Consider the following 16,967-nt stretch of genomic DNA (forward strand, 5'->3'; position numbering starts at 1 on the left):
GTCCCTTTGGGGACTTGAACCGTTGACCTGCTGTTTCCCGAGCCAAGTCCCCACGGACTGAACTACTGCCTCCCCAAGAACAGCAAACACATGGACATTTTCTCTAGCAGTTACACAGGGAAGTATTCTGCAACATATACGTTTATATAAAGGAAACAAACAAGTATTAATAAAAGTAATAAGATTAAACAGAAAAAAATGGTTTTGCCTTTTTGTTTTTTTTTTAGTTTATTTTTATCCACTATGTTTTCATCCTATGTCTCTGTCTTGGCTGTTTCTGTGTCTCTGTACTTGACTTTCTTACACAAAACCCCCCACAAAAATACAATAATAAACACATAAGTAATTAATATTGAATGATTATAGTAAAATATAAGTAGATGGAAAATAAATAAAGGTTAGAATTTTTCAGAGTAGGTTTGTTTATATTTAGTATTAAGGAGTATAAGTTCAATTTGATCCAAAAAGAGATTTATATTTGGGGAAGACTTGGAAAATGCATCTGTTTGTAAAATGTACCCACTGGTGATTTGCAATAAAAACAAGGAGTTCAATTAAAATTGTAGTTATGCTTTTCTCCACAAATTAAACTTAAGAATTCTCAGTTTTATTGAGAATAGTTTCCTCCATATATGTCTGAAACTTACATAATGAGAAACAATCATAAAACAAGTGGAGCACACTGTTTCAGTGTTACAGAGTGTATTTTAGCGTCAACATCACTAAGTCCCAGTGTTGTACATTTAAGAAGCTTGATGTGAGGATCCACAACGACTGACTCATTCGCTGTGACAGAAACGTTTTCATTCAGTGATGAGACAGCTCCTCAAAATAAACACAATTTCTAACAGACTGAACTATTAGGACTACACACATACCAGCAGTTACAGCCAAAGAGCACCCAATAGCAAATGCAAACATAACAAAGTGTATAAAAGATGCCAGATGCACTTTAAGGCAACAAGCTTTCCACTGAAAGCTATTGCAGTGTATTTTGAAAGTGGTGGCATTTCTGAGTCGGCGGTGCCCTGCTACTACTGCTCTTTTTTAATATCCTAAATATGTATTAATATAATGTATGAATATTTAAATATTTTGAATATTTCTTATATATTGTTATGGTTTCTATAATCTCTGTGCAACTAGCTCAATTTCTGATAATGTAGCCTATCTTGAGTATGACATCTACAGAATGAAATCAGTTTTGGGAGCTTGGACCCAGTCAGCAGATGCTCTTGTTGTGAAATAACAAAATATATCTTAAGTACTGTATGGTTAAGTACAATTTGTAGATACTCATACTTTACTTAAGTATTCTCATCTTTTGCAACTTTATACTACTCCACTACATTTCAGAGGGAAATATTGTACTGTAATTTATCATCATAAATAAATAAATAAAAGAACAAACAGAAAGTATTTTATCCCTGCTGGCATGACGTTAGGAGTCTGTTTCTTGCCTTGTTCATCCGTTGCATTCATTAATTTTTTTTTTTTTTCCTGGTTCAGGTTTACTGCAGCAATAATAAGCAGTAATTCAACAGGAAGGCATAATGGCAAGAAACACTCACAATGTGCCACGCAAGAGCACTTCTCTTTATATACAGTAACTGGTAGGGTTGATTGGAGAGCTGATTTTACATTCACTGTCTCGGTCCTTGAAAGTTGTTTTTCTCACCGTGAGTAATTTTACAACACCTTGTTTCCTCCTGATTAAAGCAACAGCAAAGACTACAAGCAAAATCAAAGCTTGATTGAAAAAGCCTGCTGACAGACTCCCTTTCAATCCCTTTTTTACACCTCTAAGTGTTGAAACCTACAGTATATACCTTGTCCAGCGCTGCTACCAGGAAGAAGTACTAAGACCATTAACTGAAGTAAACATATAAGGAGAGGGAAAATGCATAAAAGTCACAACTGTTCAGGGGACTCACCAAACAACTCTTCATAAAGCAGTCACTTTTGGGACCCCCGATATATTGGTATTGAAACATGTTTTTTAAAAATTAAAACATAAATTTAGAAAAAAAATGTCATAAGGAAGAAATTGGTTGACAATTCATGAAAAAAAATGGAATGACAGAATAAAGCACCTGTGAGATATGACAAAATGGTATATCTCTGGGGTCTGTTACAGGCTTCTGTAATCTGTAAAAGCCTGGTTCCTGATATGAATGTGTTCACACACGACACAGTGTGTTCAGATCACGTCATCATAGCTTCTTATCACCTGCTGAACAAATGTTTCCACCTGTTATATTTTTGACTCGTGCACGATCTATTTGTAAAAAAAAAGTTGTGACAACTTGAGTACATTTTTATTACTAGGGTTAGGGGGTTAGGGCTATACATTTTTTTTTTGCGTATTAATACAACAATCATATTTCACACATTTCGTTGTCTTCAGTGGCTGAAGTCAATAACTTAAACACATGACCTGTGATGGTGGAGGGAGGTGGTGATTGTCTGGTAAACACACCTAATGTACAAGCACTGGTTACAAAAACATTCACAGATGGGTGGAAAAAAGCGCGCAGCAACATTTCACGGGTTCAGTTATAACGCGAGCACACTAATGCGCAATTACGCACACGTAGTCACTTACTGTAGCATAGATACACACCGCACCTAATGGTTATTTAACACGCAATGCCACGGTGGACATCATTGTAATATTCTTCTCTATATATAATATAACTCTCTTCTACACAAAATTAGCAATTACGCGTAAAGCCCAAAACCTGCTACAGCTGTTTCTCTACTGGAATTAGCCACATTACGCAAGCCCTCAAAGACAAGAAGCGCTGATGCAAGTCCCACTTTTCAATGAGCAGAATGGAGTAAATAATCTTGACATGATGGTGCTTGTTCTCATTGTGCTTTGTGACAGGTCTGTTCTCTCTCTCCAGGGCCATGCGCACTCGGTTCCTTTTTGTCATCACTTAATTCTCAAAGTTCCGAAACAATTATCCTCTGTGTATCAGACTTCTCAGTTTGTTCCTGAACTCCTTCCTCATGAGGCAGTAAATAATCGGGTTCAGGCAGCTGTTGGTGTGAGCCAGACAGACGGTCAGAGGGAACACATATGTGTGGACTATGTAATAGGCTTTGTCCCAGTTTGCAACGTTCAGTTTGACCAGCACGCTCCACAAGGTGATGGCATGGTTCGGCATCCAGCACAGGAAGAAGGACAACACGACGATGGTGATAGATTTTGTAACTTGGCATCTCCGTTTGGGGTTGCTTGTTTTCATACTCCGATTGCGAACGAAACGCAGCAGCATTATGTAGCTGATGGACACGATGGACATTGGGAACACAAAGCCAACAAGTATCTTCTGTATGTGATAAACTGCTAACCAGTACTGACCACCAGGAAACCTCAGCAAACAGAGTTTTTCTCCAGTTACGTTGCTGACAGTGGAGAAAATGGACGTGGGCGCAGTCGCCAGAGTCGCCAGTGTCCAAATGATTGCGCAGGTCCATTCGGCGGGACAGGACTTCTGCCTGGTTCTGTTGTTTAGAGCCGAGACGACTGAGCAGTAGCGGGTCACACTCATGGCAGTGAGAAAAAACACGCTGGCGTACATGTTCATCACGGTGACCGAGAGGATGATTTTGCACATGGCGTCTCCAAACGGCCAGCTGAAGTCCAGCACGGTGTCCACGGCCCAGAAGGGCAGAGTGAGCACGAACTGCAGGTCCGTCACTGCCAAGTTGAGCACGAAGAAGTTCACTGTGGACTTCTTCCTCTCTTGTTTGACCCTGATGAAGAAGATGACCAGCAGGTTGCCCATCAGACCCGCAGCGCATACAACAGAATAAACAAGGCAGATGAGGAACCTCAGAACCGGGCTCCCGTCAGCTGTCACGTCGATGTCCTCCAGGTTGCTGAAGCAGTCCCCCTCCATCAGTGACATGTTCAAACAAACGTTCTCATTTCCTTCATTCATAATATCAGCAGCTCACGTTGGCTACACTTACACAGAATAATCTCGTCAGTGAGGAGTCTATACTTAAAATAGATAAAAACATTTCTGTCCAAAAAGAGCTGGATCTTGGAGTGCCACTTTAGTACATGATGCCATACCATCTAGGCTACTCCGTCTGTGTCCACCCCACCCTGCTGTCCTCTCCCCTCCTATCCTCTCCAACACGCACTATCATCTAACATCACTGCTCTCTGCTCTGACAGCATGACAGGAATGGAGGGGTTGAGGTGTTTATTGGCGCACATTAGGAGAGATGCGTCCATCAGTCTTGTGCGTAACGCAGGCTCCTCGGAGCGCAAGGCTTCCCCATCACTTTAAATCCAAAAATATAAATGTAGTCAATAATTGCAGATGTTCATGTTATATAAAGCTAGTGTCACAACCAGGAAGGCACCGTCTAGAGCTGACAGAGCGTGCGTAATTGGATTTGTATCATCAAAGCAGGGGAAAAGTTGGATGAAAACGACTGCCACCCAGTGTTCATTTCTAAGTGTAACAGGCTGTTAAAAATGTCATCACGTTCCTCCAGGCCCCATCGTTTCAAATAAGGGAAAACACACAAAGAAATAGCACAATGCATTTTATTACATCTAAACTTTTCTACATAAACAGGTAACATTCAATAAGTAAACAATGTCTTCCAATGCAGGTAATAAATATTTTTTTCTCACTTAGTATATTTGTACAAACTGACAAGTGTCTACTGTACACCGTCTTCTCCTTGCCCTCCTCGAAAAGCCTTTTTATGATTTTTCTCGGATTGGAGCCGTGAAACAGAACCTGTGAATGTTTTAAGGCAGTGAGTGCAGATGTCAACTTGAGTCTGACTTTCAGATTATTTCTGTCGTGTAAGACTCTTTATTGGCCACAGTCCATTTTTTTTTTTTATAATAGTACAGCTTTCATTTTCTAAAAAATATATAAATTAATTTATTCTCTCGCTCTGAACTGACACACAAAAAGCATACAAACGGACATCAAACACCCACGATTGGATCTGAACTTTCAGGTTTCCATACAGACATAATATACACATTGTTGACTTTCCCTTTTTATCTATTTTAGCTCATGACAACCGAGTGTTGAGCTGCTCGTCACGGTTGCCTGTGGAGATTTTTGAAAACACCTTTAAGAGTAACTACTGATAATAGTGGCCTTATTCCCAGTGTCCTCACACCTGCAAACACATATGCTGCAGCAAAAAAATGCTCTACATATACTCCGCACATCTGTGTGTGACTCAAGTTGGAGAGGGATTGAGATGGCAACAGGCCTGTGCTTATCCATCCCTGCAGGTAATCTGATATTTTCTAACAAAAAAACTCCCCCAGCTTCTCCCTCGGAAAACTAACAACTGTGAACCACAGGATGGAACTGTGGACATTATGAACTTGGGAGTTGGAGGAGGGTTTGACTTTCGGTAATGCCATATAGACCCCAGTATGTATAGAGCACTTCAACAGAAACACATTCAACACGGTCTGCTCTCTCACATCGTGCGCCTAATCTGCTGCACCGACAAGCGTGAGGAAAGAATCTTAAATAAATTAAATTGGGTTTGAGAAAACCTGTGACCACCTTAGCATCCAAATACTGGTGATTGATATTCAAACTAACACGATGGTAACTAAAGGATCAACAGCTTCATCATCAGTGTAGAAAGTCAGGGCGACACTTTCTAATGAAGGTACAAACACGCAGTAAGTAAATGCATAACTAATACATAACATGAGTCATGATGATTTGATGCATGAATGAATGAATGCAGGATGGCTCATGAATTCCTCTTGCTCAATATGATCAAGTCACTGCGAGTTTATGAGGTGAGTGAACACTCAATGGATCATCAGTTAATGAACTCAAAGTTTCGTCATACATACATTAATTCAGATGCCACCGAACTAGCTGGAATCCAGTTACATGCAGGAGCATCGCCGTTCTGTGAAAACCATGCATCGTTAAAATGTCTACATTTCACAAGCTAAGAAAAACTTCCTTTCTGCTCTGTGACCACACATTTTCACCAATTCAACTGAGCTTTTAAGTGGTTTATTTAGCGTACAAAAATAGGAGATTTCTCTCAACCCATAAAAATATCAGGAAAATTAAAAATCTCCAAATTTATATACATGGTTTTCTTTGGACAGGGAAAATAGCAAAGGACATTTCAGACCCATGCATTTGATCAGCCGCTCTGAAAGCAAAACAGCACCTGTTCTAATAGAAATATGAAGCTGTTTTACTCTACCTACCAGCTCGATGCTGACGTTTATGAGGCATAATGTTCACCATGTTCACCATCTTAGTTTAGCATGTTAGCTAGCTTAAGTGCTAATCAGTAACATGTCAAGCGCTCAACATGTAGTACAGCTAAGGCTGATGGGAATGTGATGAGTTCTGCTGCCTTAAAGTATTGGACAAACCAACATTTTGACCTGATGGTGGCACTAGAGGAAGTCTGAGGATCACCAAAGTCAGTAGGACTCATCCTCTGGGGACCATGTATGTCGGTGCAAGGTTTCACGGTAATCCATCCAATAGTTTTTGAGATATTGCATTTGGACCAAAGTGGACCGACTGACTGACCTGATCCAACTGTGACCTGCCAACAATACAAGAGATGATTTCTGCAGCAACACGTCAATGTTATCTGACTAACAGTTTCTATAAAAAGTAATACTGCCCTTTTTCTGTGCAACTGGATTCCAGCTAACTTAGTGTTAGTTAATTCATGTATAAAGTAACTGTGAGATAATCAATAATTGATGATCCATTAATGCGTCATCTAATCACATGAACTTACGCCAGTGACGTGGTGAGGAACAGGAATGCAATCCACCCTGAATTAATTCCTACATTAAATCTTCAGGAGTCATGCCCATATTAATTAACCATGTTTTTTTTGTTCTTATTAAGAAGTGTGAAACTCCTGTCAGCTCCCAAGAAAATACACAGAGGCGTTTCTAGACGAACAACTGAACTGTACCTTTTTTGAGAAATCGCGCTGCTGGCCAAGAATAATAATAAAATGCATATTAAATTAAATCATATCACAACAACTCCCGAGTGACAGTGACTCACATGCCCATTCATGGAAATCCAAAAGAATTTGTAAAAATATAATAATTAAAAATAAGAAGAAATAACAATTAAAAATAAATAAAATACTGCACAACACAGAAAAACACGAGACCTGTTCCGGGTCAGTGTGAGAGCCGGGGGTTGGTTCCCATGAGAAGAACGGGGAATAAACTTAAAGATGCCAAGAGAAAGGAAAGGGAGGGGTGGGGGGTCATTTTGGGTTGTCTCCCAGTTAGTCGCTGACGGACGGGACAGGATGTGAGGCGATGGGGGTTGCTGTCAGAAGTGAATATCTCATGGTGGTCGGGATAATTAGGCTTTAAAGTGAGCTGCCTGTCTAGGACGTCTGGAAGTGGAACATCGAGCAGAGGCTGAAAAGGGGGGAAAGTTTTAAGGACACACACAGGCTGGAGGTGGGCTGACTGGACAGAGGAGTGTACCAGGTCTACTCTATGTCACTGGTAGCGTGACCTTGACAACCTCTCATAATAACCAAAAGTGTGTCCACTCTTAAAATTGTACAATACATTCATGAGCAAACTCAGCTGAATCGAGGTACTGCGCCTCGCTTTGACACTTCCACATTGTACACCGACGAGCTCGTAGGGTTTTTAAACTACAGACAGGTCATGTATTTTTTTAAACCAGCTGGCTTTGAGCCACGAGTTGGCATGTTGAGATCTCCCTCTTTCACTGTGGCACTCTTCATTGCTTTTACACAGGCAGTTTCCCAAAGATAACTCGCTAGATAACATCAACACCGTCTAAGATACTAGTCCCAAGTCAAGTCTTCAAAGCAAGCTTGGACAGAGATGGAACAGAGGTTGTGGATGACCCTTTAAGACATTATTTTTTGAGTCTGAAAACCCAAACATCCCAAACACGCTGTGAAGCATGCGCACTAACAGGCACTAGTTTAAACTCGGTCACATGCCAGGGACGCCGTCTCTTTAAAAGGCCGACGATGCTACGACAGCTTGACCTTCACTGGAATTCCTTTTTGACAGACAAGCAAAAAAAAAAAACAACAACGGTGAAACTGAGAAAATCAGAGACAAAAGGACAAACAGTTTAGGCGTCTGAACAACCACCAGCCGAAGATGTGGACACTTGGACTGAAAACAATGTGGCACACAGATTCAACTGCACTCTTGATTATAGTGATAATTTCCATAGGTACCGTATCTTATTTTTGGCATTGTGCAAAAAAAAAAAAAAAGGAAAACAAAAGAAACTCTTCCAGCTCAAAACTGTGAATTGGCGAGTATAAATAGTCTAAAAGTCTCCATTTCTAAATGCTGAATGCCGGCAAAGTCTTTGTGAGGAGTTGGAAATCATGGAGTGAAAATGAAAAATCAGAAATGGCTAATTTCCACCTACACACTCCCCACAGCATTAACCTAAAGGTCAAAGGGAATGCATATATAGATATATATATATAGAATATATTTATAACAGTTTAAATATCATACATAACTTAAAAGCTTAATAAAATTATTAGTACACGAATAAACTGTAAATTCAGTGTTCTTGTCATTGGACAGAGAAATAATACAATATGAATTTTAAAAATGAGTTTGAAAAAGAGAATTAAAGTTTCTACTGAAGAAATGCAAACAAAATGTAAAGCTGGATAAAAGAGAAGAAAAAGATAACCACATGGCAACGGGCGTATGTATAAGCTTTTGTGAGAGAAAAAAATAAACCAAAACAACCTCAGTCGTCCACTTAAAAACAGCGATTGGAGCAGCTCACTAGACTGAAAATGTCCCGATTTAACATACAAAAGTAAAAGAGGAAAATATATTTTGTTCTCTGTACAGGTTTGCCACTCCTCGTTTTCGTAAAAAAAAAAAAAAAAAAAAGAGCCGTCCTCCTTTGTGTTTTTGTTCAGGTAGCGTCTTTGCCGCTTGTGCCGGGTTGGTACCAGTATCGCAGTTGCGTGGGTTCACATGCTGGACAAGTTTCTGATCTGGAGTCAGTATACAAACAGAATGTCCACAGCTGACCCGTTTAAGTGATGACTCAGTACTGTTCTCAGGTCAGTCTAGTGAAGGGAACCCTCAGGCCTGTTTATAATATCAATGCTCTTCGTGAGGCAGTCTTGTCATTACGACTCCACAAACGTTTGCCGTTTTATGACTTGGGGCCAGTCTAGTTTCTGGATCAAAACTTTACCCTGCAGTCAAAAAGCCTGTTACTGGATTGCAGCTGGACCCAAAGTTTAGCCTTGACTCTTCTCGAGTCAGTCCAACGATATAACGTCGGGTATCCCGCCGTAAATGGCTGCCACTGCTGCTTCAGCGCTGCTCCGGCTGGCCAAAACCCCGGGGTGTGAGGAGTGTGAGCCCGAGTGTGAGCCCGAGTGTGTGGAGTGAGTGTCGCGGAGGCTGCTGGACGACACCAGGCTGCTGCTGCTGCCCGAGTTGCTCGCCCCGTTGGTCGGCGCGGTCAACGAAGGGGCCGAGGAGGCTCCTGATTGGTCGAGGAACAGCTGGGACGAGGAGGAGGAGGTGCTGTAGGGCAGGAAGCGGTTGAGCAGCAGCTCGTGGTCGTCTGACGCTGAAGCGGCGGCCGCTGCTGCCATCACCATGTTGTAATGCTGAACCGCGGAAGAAAAACAACAGAGGAGGAAGTGTGAGTTCACACGGAGCGGCTGCTGAAGTTACCGGGAGATGTATTCACAAAACATCCTTACACTAAAAGTAGCTCCTCACTGGCGGAGTTAAGAGCAACTCCTGAAAAGTGTGTGTTTTTAGTCTTTGAGCAGTTCACAAAGCATTTTAGCACTAAAAGTTGCCCCGAAGTCTGAGAGCTTTGTAAAAGAGACACCATTAATGAATTTTTTAAAGGCATATTATGATGGTGTCCAAGGTAATAAGAATCCCCTCAGCTCACTAATAAACCCAAACATAGTAAAACCAGACATGATGATGTCTATTCAGACATCAATTTGTTTAACAGTTCATTAAGTGTACATTAAATACTCAACAACTGCTATAATTAAATAAATAAATAAATGAATAAATCGGATCTCATGGCTATTACTGAACCGCTGGGTAAAAATGTATGCTATATGTAAAATGACTTAAAGATTTGTCCAATCAGATGGAAAAACATATATTACACTGCCAACATAAACGGTGTTTAACAAGTCGGTATCTTACTTTGTTACATGAATACATTTGTTATTGTTTTTTTAGATAACTTTTTAATGTTGATCTGTTTTTGCTTGTATGTACTGATTCGTGTTTCATTTCGCATTTACCGACAGACTTCTGTCAACCAATCACTGTGGACATAGTAATTGAATTCACTCATGAAAATGGATGTCATCCATAGCAACGGGGTCCCTTCTCTTATTTTTTAGGAGTTCTCTCAGCAGATTTTTGAACAGGCGTTAAGAGGAAACTCTTAGCGAGGATATTGTTGTGCAATTTAGTATCGAAGATCAGATGCTTTATTGATATTCCCCCAGTTGACTATTGATTCGTGACTGTACCAAATGAATGTCAGCATTGAAGATGTCAATTTTAACATTACACCTTGAGATTAGCTTTTTTTTTTTTAAGATTATTTTTTCGGGCATTTTAGGCTTTTATTTCCATAGGACAGATGAAGACATGAAAGGGGAGAGAGAGGGGGAATGACATGCAGCAAAGGGCCGCAGGTCGGAGTCGAACCCACGGCCGCTGCGTCGAGGAGTAAACCTCTATATACGTGTGCCTGCTCTACCAACTGAGCTAACCCGGCCACACTGAGATCAGCTATTTAATAATTTCTAGTGGTGTCCAGCTGTGCAGGTAGTTTTGGGGTTATTTGTCCGGGTTTTGAGATATCCACCTCTATGAAAAATTCAACAGCAGCAATATATATCTGTCTATCCACAGAAAATGCTGTCGGCAGTCTTCAGGAAAATGAAAACGGTTCACAGTGAGGTCTGTGGACTCACCAGAGCAACAGGGTACAGATTCTGGAAATAAGGTTGCTGCTGAATTTTTTAAAATGTGTTTGTGAACCACATATAAAATCCCACGCACCCTGACTGTATCTCAAAAGCCAAACTACATGAACAGCTAGATATTGCACCCTTCAAGGTAAGTGAGAAAATGTTTTGTTTGTTTTTTGTAAATTTGGAGACCTAACCCTTTAAAATGTTATTTTTAAATTACAGAACTCCCCAAAAAATGCGGGTATCAGAAATCAGAAGAAGTCTATATTCATGTTTGACTGCCTCAGAGAATTCAACCCACCAGTAAGCGGGTGCCGACCATCATTTGTCAAATGTCTCGCTCTCACGTCTCCTTAAATAGCCCACAGAGACAGAAACAGACAGTGGCACAGATAAACTGTGTACCAGCAGATTGTGTGAAATGTTATGTACAATATCACTTCTTCTTTTTTTTATGTTTGATTCTGCATGAGTGACCTTTGTTTACCACAGAGAGGAGGTTTGTCATCAAGGAACACTAAGTGCAGCTTTTGCTTTTGCTTTTAATGGTGAGCATAGGTTGAATATTTTGGTTACACATAAAGTCAGAGAGCCTTTTTATTATTTTAAAATGAACCATGGTCACAAGCTTTCAGGACTTCGCTAAAAACAAGTGTTTCAGCTGGTAAACTGAGCGGTGCACTGTTCTGTACGTACCTGGTGATTGTCGCCTTGAAGAAAAGAGAAGAAGTTCAACTCTGGAAATCAAGTACAAGCAGAGTCAATAGTGAATATCAACAAACATCACTATCACAGATGCAAATACATAATAAATACGTAGCGATGGGCTTATTACACAGCTAGAGGGTGTATTGGTATTTTCAACCAGATGCATTTTATAAACTAGAAGGCCACTTGGAGAGTGCAGACCTCCGCCAAGGCATGCTCTATCTCACAATATTAACGAAAATAATTTGCGTATACGCCCCATGATTCGGATCTGCAGCGTAATTTAATGGGTTCTTCCTTTGCCCTTGTTTCATGAAAATCGGGCCAGTAGCTTTTCCGTAATCGTGCTGACAAATTAAAAAAAAACAACTAACAAACAAACCGAGCCGAAAACATAAGCTCCTTAGCAGAGGTAAAAATAGCATTAGAACTTTTATAGAAAAAAAGTAAATAAGAATAAAAGTCAGTTGTTATTCTAAACATTTTGTTTTCCTGTTAAAGTTCATTAAAGGGATATTTCAATGCTGGCAAGATGAATATGTATTAAATTGGGTCATTTATGTAGTAGAAATGAGAATTATTTTTTTTTAGAAGTTGGTGCCTTCTAGACCTAGAAAATTCAGAAAATGTATATTTGGCTCATGTGGATAAAAGACAACAACTCCCAGAATGCACTTGCTTCGCTTCCCTACGAGTCCACTCCCGAGCCACGCCTACCGGTTACAGACATAATAGACAGTGAGACAGTCAAGTCAACTCAAATGTGTCTTATTGTCATTTCAACCATATAAACGAAACAACGTTTTAGCGTTAGCTTTCCACCTAGCTCATACTCCTGCCCTCGTTCCGTGTTTCACCACTGAGGTGATGTCCCCTTACCCGGCTAGCGGCATAGAACGAGACCGCAGGCTGAGGTGCTGGTCTCTGTAGCAGGCGAAGCTCACGTAGTGTGTCGAGTATTCCGTCTGTAATAAAGTGTCCTGCATATTCTCCGATCTGTACCAATGTATCCCGGTGGTACACATGTGTGGTAGTTTGAATGCACATAATTGTTGTAAAAGTTTGCTGCTGAAAAGAGAGAGCTGTAGCTTAGCTTCAAGATGGCTGACACTGGACTCGCCTCGGCTCGCTTCGGGTGAAGACGACAGTCCAACTCCCTACGGGTGAGTTGAAAACATGCGGAACTAGCTGGCTGTAGTCCACAGACTCTGGGCAAAAATGCCTCAGATGACGATTTTTTGCGTCATTGGAGGCTTTTTTCCAGACCCATAATACAGAGAAATCTAGTGCTTTTTTTTCATTCGAAAATACTACCGGGTTTCTACTGATACAAAGCTTAATGCTAATCTGTGAAGTATCCCTTTAATACAGTAATTAGACTGTAATTAGACTATATGACTTCATCTTATTTTGTGTATCTGCTTGTTCTGACTGTTTATAAAAGTCACTGTAATGATCTTTTACGGATGTATAAGTACACTGAATAATAATGTCCTTATAATAAACACATTATTTCTAAAGAATTCGGTTTCGGCCTGACATACATTTCATATCTTAGAAAAATTGGGAGGTCCAGTAGAATTTGAAATAAAGTTTGGAGAGTTTGAACAACACTTGGCCATGTACCATGAGTGTAATGATGTCTTTGAAAAAAAGAGTTAAAAGTCTAAAACCTAAATGTGAACAGTTAGGTTTAAATGTGTGCATTACTGTATGTTTGTTGAATGTCATTTTGGACATTATTTCATTTTTCAATTTTCTTTCTTTCTTTTGCTGAAATCTGCTGCTATCTTACACACATATGTGTGTGCAGGAGGGTGTGTGTTGTCTGGGAGGGGAAGGGAGGGTGTCAGTCAATTGTCTCATTGACAATCATAATACATGTGCTGTATATGTGGGTGGGTGAGTGTGTGTGAGAGAGTGAAATGTACTGTATGTCGGGAATGAGGGGTGTTTGTTTGTTACATATTTTATTTATTTATTTTTTTTTTTAAAGCACTGATCTGAAGTGGCACCTTGAATTCCGTTGTGTTAATACACTGTATTTATGCAATGACAAATAAAGCTTGATCTGATTTGATTTGATGTGGTTGTTTTGAGCAATGAATTTGCTCCCATTAAATCATCTCCAGTCTGCGTGTGTTTGTCATTACCTGACAGGTCGTTGGGGGTGTGGTAGTAGGGTCTATAGTCCTGGATGAGTGGGGGGACAGGAGGGATGTAGCTGGTGTCCACGGCTGGCATGCTGGGAGTGCGGCTCACAGGAGAGGCCTGGTGGTGCAGGTTCAACACTCTGAAGGCAGATACATACGAGGAGGTTTAGAGATGAAGAGATCACTTAATCTATAATCAGGCTTTTTTATCTTATGTCATATTCATTTGGTAAGTCACAGGGCGTGCTGTCTGCTCCTCTCACCTCAAAACACAACATCTGACAGTCACAGGACTTATTAAAGTCAAATGAAGTTTCTACACAGATGCACATAATGAATTTTAATTTGTCAGAAAACGCAGCTGTTAGATTTTTTTTTTTTTCAACTATATTCAGCATTGAGAGTTTTTCTTTTCGAAAGTCGCCCATTTTGAAATCATCCATTTCCATCTTAACTTTCCAAAAAGGAGTTCAGATGCAAAGCTTTCTCAGTCAGCGCTCTTGGCTTCCGACTGTGACTGCTGTTGATGTGAAATAGTTAAAGAAACTTGTGTGTTCGAGTGCAGAACTCATGAATCATTCAACATGTTTATACGTAACTACCCACGTGAGCAGCTAAATTAAGCCTCATTTCCATTTAATGAAATACAAAACTGCAGGGTGTGTGCCTGACCCTTTGTTGATGATGGGTGGCGAGGTCGGGGAAACAGAGGGACACGCTCTTTTGGGTGGAAGAGGCAGTGGTGGCGGTGGCGGCGGAGGTGGTGAATCCGGTCCTTCGTCGTCTGAGGAGCTGTCCAGTGTCAAGTCGATCACCTCCACCTTCTTGCTATTGCTGCTGTCGCTACCACCGTGGCTGGACGCCGAAGAGCTCCGCTGATCTGAGCCTGCAGACGTCCGACACGAACCTGGAAAGCAGCAGTGACATGTTACTTTGTCTTTGTGTGCTCGCAATTACGATTTTCTGAGACTGCAAAGTAAAAAAAACAAAAATAAAGCACTGCTCAATGTGCTAAAATGCACACATACACATTTCTCCTGTTCTCGCATGAGATACAGTATGTTTGTTACTATGGAGACAGACAGTGTACTCAGTGGCATCGTGATTGATGCCTCACCAAATTAAAACTGACAATGCATAAGCAAAGAGGGGATGTAAATGCACGTTCCCTCTCTTCTCACCACGTCTCTGTAATTCAAATTTGATTACTTCCAGGCTTCTCCCACTGCCTTCATATAGAAGCAGCCCGTTTCTGTTCCTTGTCCCACCCCGTCCCCCATTCATCCCTCATGATGTCTCACCATCCAGCCTGTTATAGGTAGCAGAGGAGACCTCCTGCACTTCCTTCTTAGACCTCATGGGGGCCCAGTTGCCATCCTCCTTGAACTGGATCTCATCACAGTCCATGCAGCTGTTGAGAATCTCCACAAAAAGCCTGAGAATAAACAAGAAAATGTACACACACACAGACGTTGGCATTTGGCATTTTTTAAACAAAGGCTGAGTGTAGTGGAAAGGACCTTCCACTTCTAAAGACAAGAAATCTACTCTAAACAAGCTAACATCAACACTGTGCTTCAGTAAGTTAAAGCAATAAACCTCTATCTTTTGATATTATATACCCATTACCTGCAGGCTTTAAAGGTGGCTGAGTGAGACAGGGCTAGGAAGATACTGAACATACACATCAATGACGGAAAGTGGATTATGCCGCAAGAGTGGTTTGAAAAGCTTTTGGTGTTTGGTGTTTTAAGCCCCCCCGTTTACGGTCGCAGTGTTGCCTTGAAGTCGACGTCGGGGGCTTAAAAGACCATCGGGCAAAGTTTTTACAGACTAAGTGACCTACAGTTTTTCCTGTGAATCCAAGTTGACTATAGCTGCTGTCCTCCCCAAAAGGGCAGGCTACAGACTTTTCAGAGCCACCTTCAAGCCTACAGGATGTTCATGAGAAAGATTTTCAATCCTTCAAAAGGCTACACAAAATGAGATTTAAACAAGTTGTGCAAGTGGTTCTGTGAAGCTCTAGATTTTGAGATGCATCAGTGCAGTAATTCCCCTTCAGTTTAGATCAGGGTGTTTGATACCCGAGTTTGACAAACGAAATATCAGACTGCACAGTAGAAAGGCTGTGGAAGACCACAAGATGCAGCTGAAAGCTCCAGAAAAAAGGGATTAATCAGACCTTAATTGAGTTTTTTTGTGCTAATTTTGCTGTCAAGAATGAACTTTTACAGCTCAACAGCTAATTTCAGAATCAGAATCATGTTTATTGCCAAGCAGGTTTTCACATACAAGGGATAGCCTTGGTATTTTGGTGCATAACAAATTTAGCAAGAGAAAAAAAACAACTACAAAAGTCAGGAATCATACATATGAAATAGAAACATTTACAAAGTAATAATAATAATAATTCTATATTTTGGGATATAAACATAATTGCTTTCTTGCTGAGAGTTAGATGAGAAGATTGAAACCACTCTCATGTCTGTGAATATAAAGCTACAGAATGCAGCTGCTTAGTTTAGCTTAGCATAAAGACTGGACACAGGGGGAAACAGCTAGCCTGGCTCCACATACCAGCACCTCTAAAGTATATATACCTATATATCTATATAAATATATATATATATATATATATATATATATATATATATATATATATATATATATATATGTGTGTGTGTGTGTGTGTGTGTGTGTGTGTGTATGGGTTTACGACGTATAAAAAGCAAAGTGTAAAAATGTACTATTTCCAAATGGGTCATCTGTAGGATGGGGAGATGCTGGGCTGGGGGACTTACCCGTCGATGATGAGGTGTTCATAGGGGGCCTTCTTGTCACAGACAGGACACACCCAGGTGGGCTTCTTCTCGTTCATCTGGATGTACAGTGTGGCGTCAAAGCACTGCAGGTGGGAGCACGTCAGCGCCCGGCATGGGATCATCAGCCGCATCTTCCCCAGCTGCACAGTGTGCACACACATTTAGTCAGGACGTGAAGAGGAGCAGGGTGATGGAGGGTATACGGGATGCATAATTGTCACAAACATGCCAAACCCTCATGGAAAAGGCTTGTGACAGG

At 40.8% G+C, this 16,967-nt stretch overlaps 2 protein-coding genes across 2 annotated transcripts in view; both read right to left on the reverse strand.

The window, feature by feature from the left end:
• Positions 1 to 2,367: 2,367 nt before the first annotated feature.
• LOC116043523 (relaxin-3 receptor 1) lies at positions 2,368 to 4,322 on the reverse strand. Its single transcript, XM_031290270.2, has one exon. It carries the CDS (start codon positions 3,951 to 3,953, stop codon positions 2,967 to 2,969), a length of 987 nt encoding a protein of 328 aa, XP_031146130.1. The 5' UTR covers positions 3,954 to 4,322; the 3' UTR covers positions 2,368 to 2,966.
• A 519-nt stretch (positions 4,323 to 4,841) lies between these two features.
• Positions 4,842 to 16,967, reverse strand: part of LOC116043522 (E3 SUMO-protein ligase PIAS1-like) — a 72,247-nt gene continuing 60,121 nt past the window's right edge. The window contains exons 8-13 of the mRNA XM_031290269.2: positions 16,688 to 16,848; positions 15,188 to 15,321; positions 14,559 to 14,793; positions 13,887 to 14,026; positions 11,722 to 11,762; positions 4,842 to 9,675 (exon numbers count right to left, since the gene is read on the reverse strand). Coding sequence (XP_031146129.1) covers positions 9,319 to 9,675; positions 11,722 to 11,762; positions 13,887 to 14,026; positions 14,559 to 14,793; positions 15,188 to 15,321; positions 16,688 to 16,848 — 1,068 coding nt within the window. The 3' untranslated portion in view covers positions 4,842 to 9,318. The remainder of the gene's footprint in view (positions 9,676 to 11,721; positions 11,763 to 13,886; positions 14,027 to 14,558; positions 14,794 to 15,187; positions 15,322 to 16,687; positions 16,849 to 16,967) is intronic.

This window comes from Sander lucioperca, chromosome 3, assembly GCF_008315115.2.
Source record: "Sander lucioperca isolate FBNREF2018 chromosome 3, SLUC_FBN_1.2, whole genome shotgun sequence".
Taxonomy (NCBI): Eukaryota; Metazoa; Chordata; class Actinopteri; order Perciformes; family Percidae; genus Sander; species Sander lucioperca.